Raw genomic sequence first — 6000 nt, 5'->3', positions numbered from 1 at the left:
TACTGCGTGGAATAGACAAGGTGGACAAGGACAGGATGTTCCAGGGAGGGGACACAGAAACAAGAGGCCACAATTGGAAGTTGAAGACACAAATGAGTCAGAGAGATAGTAGGAAGTATTTCTTCAGTCATAGAGTTGTAAGGCAGTGGAATAGCCTAGAAAATGACGTAGTGGAGGCAGGAACCATACACAGTTTTAAGACGAGGTTTGATAAAGCTCATGGAGCGGGGAGAGAGAGGGTCTAGTAGCAACCGGTGAAGAGGCGGGGCCAGGAGCTAGGACTCGACCCCTGCAACCACAAATAGGTGAGTACAAATAGGTGAGTACACACACACACACACACACACACACACACACACACAGAGCTACGGGGATTGTCCTACGAAGAAAGGTTGAGGGAAATCGGCCTGACGACACTGGAGGACAGGAGGGTCAGGGGAGACATGATAACGACATATAAAATACTGCGCGGAATAGACAAGGTGGACAAAGACGGGATGTTCCAGAGAAGGGACACAGACACAAGAGGTCACAATTGGAAGTTGAAGACTCAGATGAATCAAAGGGATGTTAGGAAGTATTTCTTCAGTCATAGAGTGGTCAAGCCGTGGAATAGCCTAGAAAGTGTAGTAGTGGAGGCGGGAACCATACATAGTTTTAAGGCGAGGTATGATAAAGCTCATGGAGCAGGGAGAGAGAGGACCTAGTAGCAATCAGTGAAGAGGCGGGGCCAGGAGCTATGAATCGACCCCTGCAACCACAAATAGGTGAGTACACACACACCACACACACACACACACGCACGCACGCACGCACTCATATACAACAGGCCTAGTGTCGAATTGACATGTGCCTTGGACAAAATGGTAACTAACAGAGGTGGAGTTCAACTCCTATAAATTCATCTTGGTAAGTACACACACATACACACGCACACAAACAATAAATTCACATCAGTCACTCCATAACAGAGACAGGTTCAAGAGCTACAACTCAACCTCCACTGCCAACTCAAATAATTACACATCTACACTAATTAATATTCAAAATACGCCTCTTCACTTGCTATTATACAATACTTTACCTATATTAGATACGCTGTCCTCTGGATCAAGTTACATAGTTATATAAGGAATTTGTTATATCCGAGTATGTTGATCAATTTTTGATACTGATGCTTGAATTACTTAGTTCATCCCAACAGTCGTCATCATCGTCGTCAGTCTCAGGAGTTGCAATTGCAGCAGCAAACTGCACTGGGTCAGTCTGCGTATCCACATCTACCAGAGTTACTCTACGAAGTTCATACAGGCCGTTTTCTTTAGGGTCGATCTGAATGCTTCCTCGCTTCCCGTCCTTACGTTTCTTCGATTTCTTGTCCTTGCTTTTCTTCTCCTTGGGAATTTTTAGCTTGATAATTTCTACGGCGTCTTCTGCAAGTAAAAGCTTCTCCTTTTCCGATTGATTAAGCTCACGAAGACGGTTGCGCTGCTGGATGTATATTTGGAAGACTAGGAAGATGATGGCACTGAGTAGACTGGCCACTGTCATCATGCGGAAGGTCTTCCGAGCTCCCAGGTGGTAGTACATGTAACCTCCAACAACGCTGCCCAGGCCTTTACCTGTGTACAACACAACTAATCATGCTCACATATTAAACACTGGTAATCACCAGCAACTAAAAATACCATGAAATTCAGCAAATTTTTGGTGGGGAAATTTGTCAAGAAATAGTGTCTCCTGACACGGGACTTGAACCTGAAGGTAATTCATCACAATTTTAGTATCCGCGGGCATATCCCCAGCAAGAGTTTGCATTCCGTTTAAAAAAACAAGGGATCAATCACTACATGGTAGTGTGGGGAAGTTGACAGGACCCCTGACAACAAAAGGCCTAGGAAATAGGCCCCAAAAGGGTTAACAGGTGTACATTTGGATTTATATCTACTGTTCACTTATCTGTTGCAAACAAATTTGGGAAATTTGCTTAGTATATCTGGTATCTTATTTTCATTAGTAAGATATCTTGACATGTCACATAAAGTTATTATGCTATCTATATTCCTATATTCCTAGGGTTTAAGACAGTGACCATATGCCTGGCCACATAATTTGGATTTGGTTTGATCATCTGTGTGTCTCCCAAACTGCCAAAATTACAAGAGGGAGGTGACTGTATGACTTTTATGAGGGTTTTCAAGACCCCCCCCCCCTCTCTCTCTCTCTCTCTCTCACTCTTTCTCTATCTTTCTCTCTCTGGAAGACTCACCAACTCCGTAGTAAAGTGTCCCACAGAGTGCCTGTAAGGAGACAATGTTCTTGGTGGAGCAAAGTTCACTAGCGTATGTCATCCCAGCTGACAGCATGAGACCAATGGTTATACCTTCCAAAGCCTCAAAGTAGAGGGCGCTCACAGGGTTGTAGATGGAGGCGTAGCCTGAAAGTTCAGATATTCTTGTATATTAGGTAAGTTCAGAAAGGGTAGATCACCCTGTATAGAAAGTTTTGGCCCAAAATTAAAGATGTGTATATAAAAATAAACCGGTCAATGATAACCGAAGCAACGTGGAGAGAAGGTAAAAGAAGACAATAAAAGAAATTTTTGTTTTTGGGGCCTCAATGGTAGGCTGACTTATGAGGTCTTTTTTTATATTGCGTCTCTACGTGGGCTCGGTTATGCATCTGTATACTGTACAAACTACATATTTCGATCAATGTGGAATCTTATAAAAGTACAGTCGTGTCCAATAATACCAGCCCCCTCTACCTCAATGCACGTAAAAGGAATACTGTTGTGGAAAATTACATTTATCTGTATGTAACTCATTATGTACATAACAGTAAATGATAACAAAGATAATTATTATTTATCAGTTACATAGACAAGTAGGAATTTGGGACACCTAGGTCGCAAAAATGTCCCCCTTCGATACCTACAAATGTCTTATCCACAATTTGCTCTAGACCTATTAATTATAAATAAAAGATGCATCAACAAGAATTCTGGGAAATATATAATTTTGTGGACTGTATATTAAATTAATAAAGGATTATATATATACACATATACATAACAGAAAGGAGAATATCTTAAAATCACTCACCAATTTGATTGGAGATCAAGGTGTATCATACTCAGAAAACCTTACTGTCTATACATGAAAATAACACTGGCCAGAGTTACAAACATAAACTTATCTGAGGTTCCTGGAGCTGTCTTGTCCAGTCGCCTGATATCTCAAGTTATGCAGGAATACACATCCAACAATTTCGCCTCCTATTTGAGAGGTGTCAGCCCATTTTAACCTCTAGAGCACGAAAAATTCTTCCCATTTTACTATCGTTTTCTTGGCTCATTCAAACAAAATGGCGAGTCTCATCTGCGCAGGTGCAGCTTTCCCTGTCGGATCCATTCTCTTCTTTTAAAAATACACTTTTAATCAGGTTTATTTACACAGCATAATATTGGGAAATTATTTTCCACAAGTGCAGAGTGTAGCTAGTTTCGAATTTAGTTAAGTATCAGCACCGGAGATCTAAAGCCAATCAGAAACATTCACAGTTTATCACATGAAAACTAATATTTCAATTTATTCTAATGAAACGGTATAATTGACTCCTACACACTGAGGTAACAGTCTCAACTTTAAGACGGATACACAAGTCTTGGAAATTGGAATCCCCTTAAGAGATGTTCCTTGGTGCTGGTGAAAGGCTCTTGATCTAGGGAATTGGAACTGTGCTCCGGTTCCCTGAACTGTGCCTGAATAGAATACCTTCAATTCTCCCCCTCTCCCAACAGGCGCTGTATAATCCTATGCGTTTAGCGCTCCCCCATAATTATAATATTGGAAATTTGAAGCCGAGCACAAGCAGCTTTCTCAAGTTATCGTATACCTGGAGTTTACCTGGAGAGAGTTCCGGGGGTCAACGCCCCCGCGGCCCGGTCTGTGACCAGGCCTCCTGGTGGATCAGAGCCTGATCAACCAGGCTGTTACTGCTGGCTGCACGCAAACCAACGTACGAGCCACAGCCCGGCTGGTCAGGAACTGACTTTAGGTGCTTGTCCAGTGCCAGCTTGAAGACTGCCAGGGGTCTGTTGGTAATCCCCCTTATGTATGCTGGGAGGCAGTTGAACAGTCTCGGGCCCCTGACACTTATTGTATGGTCTCTTAACGTGCTAGTGACACCCCCTGCTTTTCATTCAAATTCAAATTCAAATTTTATTCTCTATAAGGATTACAATTTTGATTTTACAGAAATTTGGTTATTGGGGGGATGTTGCATCGTCTGCCAAGTCTTTTGCTTTCGTAGTGAGTGATTTTCGTGTGCAAGTTCGGTACTAGTCCCTCTAGGATTTTCCAGGTGTATATAATCATGTATCTCTCCCGCCTGCATTCCAGCGAATACAGTTTTAGGAACCTCAAGCGCTCCCAGTAATTGAGGTGTTTGATCTCCGTTATGCGCGCCGTGAAGGTTCTCTGTACATTTTCTAGGTCAGCAATTTCACGTGCCTTGAAAGGTGCTGTTAGTGTGCAGCAATATTCCAGCCTAGATAGAACAAGTGACCTGAAGAGTGTCATCATGGGCTTGGCCTCCCTAGTTTTGAAGGTTCTCATTATCCATCCTGTCATTTTTCTAGCAGATGCGATTGATACAATGTTATGGTCCTTGAAGGTGAGATCCTCCGATATGATCACTCCCAGGTCTTTGACGTTGGTGTTTCGCTCTATTTTGTGGCCAGAATTTGTTTTGTACTCTGATGAAGATTTAATTTCCTCGTGTTTACCATATCTGAGTAATTGAAATTTCTCATCGTTGAACTTCATATTGTTTTCTGCAGCCCACTGAAAGATTTGGTTGATGTCCGCTTGGAGCCTTGCAGTGTCTGCAATGGAGGACACTGTCATGCAGATTCGGGTGTCATCTGCAAAGGAAGACACGGTGCTGTGGCTGACATCCTTGTCTATGTCGGATATGAGGATGAGGAACAAGATGGGAGCGAGTACTGTGCCTTGTGGAACAGAGCTTTTCACCGTAGCTGCCTCGGACTTTACTCTGTTGACGACTACTCTCTGTGTTCTGTTAGTGAGGAAATTATAGATCCATCGACCGACTTTTCCTGTTATTCCTTTAGCACGCATTTTGTGCGCTATTACGCCATGGTCACACTTGTCGAAGGCTTTTGCAAAGTCTGTATATATTACATCTGCATTCTTTTTGTCTTCTAGTGCATCTAGGACCTTGTCGTAGTGATCCAATAGTTGAAACAGACAGGAGCGACCTGTTCTAAACCCATGTTGCCCTGGGTTGTGTAAATGATGGGTTTCTAGATGGGTGGTGATCTTGTTTCTTAGGACCCTTTCAAAGATTTTTATGATATGGGATGTTAGTGCTATCGGTCTGTAGTTCTTTGCTGTTGCTTTACTGCCCCCTTTGTGGAGTGGGGCTATGTCTGTTGTTTTTAGTAACTGTGGGACGACCCCCGTGTCCATGCTCCCTCTCCATAGGATGGAAAACGCTCGTGATAGGGGCTTCTTGCAGTTCTTGATGAACACGGAGTTCCATGAGTCTGGCCGTGGGGCAGAGTGCATGGGCATGTCATTTATCGCCTGTTCGAAGTCATTTGGCGTCAGGATAACATCGGATAGGCTTGTGTTAACCAAATTCTGTGGCTCTCTCATAAAAAATTCATTTTGATCTTCGACTCTCAGTCTGGTTAGCGGCTTGCTAAAAACTGAGTCATATTGGGACTTGAGTAGCTCACTCATTTCATTGCTGTCATCTGTGTAGGACCCATCTTGTTTAAGTAGGGGCCCAATACTGGACGTTGTTCTCGACTTTGATTTGGCATAGGAGAAGAAATACTTTGGGTTTCTTTCGATTTCATTTATGGCTTTTAGTTCTTCCCGCGATTCCTGACTCCTATAAGATTCCTTTAGCTTAAGTTCGATGCTTGCTATTTCTCTGACCAGTGTCTCCCTATGCATTTCAGATATA

The 6000-nt window shown here is 42.8% G+C and overlaps 1 protein-coding gene across 3 annotated transcripts in view; it reads right to left on the bottom strand.

The window, feature by feature from the left end:
- Window positions 1-738: 738 nt before the first annotated feature.
- Window positions 739-6000, bottom strand: part of LOC128688665 (major facilitator superfamily domain-containing protein 6) — a 58764-nt gene continuing 53502 nt past the window's right edge. For 2 of the 3 annotated variants that reach the window (XM_053776595.2, XM_053776594.2), the window contains 2 exons: window positions 2270-2437; window positions 1024-1622 (listed from right to left, as the gene is read on the bottom strand). In XM_053776595.2, the coding sequence (XP_053632570.2) occupies window positions 1159-1622; window positions 2270-2437 (632 nt within the window). In that variant the 3' untranslated portion in view covers window positions 1024-1158. Of the gene's footprint in view, window positions 1623-2269; window positions 2438-6000 lie in introns of all 3 variants that reach the window. The other variant, XM_053776593.2, reaches the window with a different exon arrangement.

The sequence above is a fragment of the Cherax quadricarinatus genome, chromosome 13 (genome assembly GCF_038502225.1).
Source record: "Cherax quadricarinatus isolate ZL_2023a chromosome 13, ASM3850222v1, whole genome shotgun sequence".
Taxonomy (NCBI): Eukaryota; Metazoa; Arthropoda; class Malacostraca; order Decapoda; family Parastacidae; genus Cherax; species Cherax quadricarinatus.
Note: the sequence above shows the minus strand (reverse complement) of the source record. Positions and strands in the feature narration are given on the sequence as shown.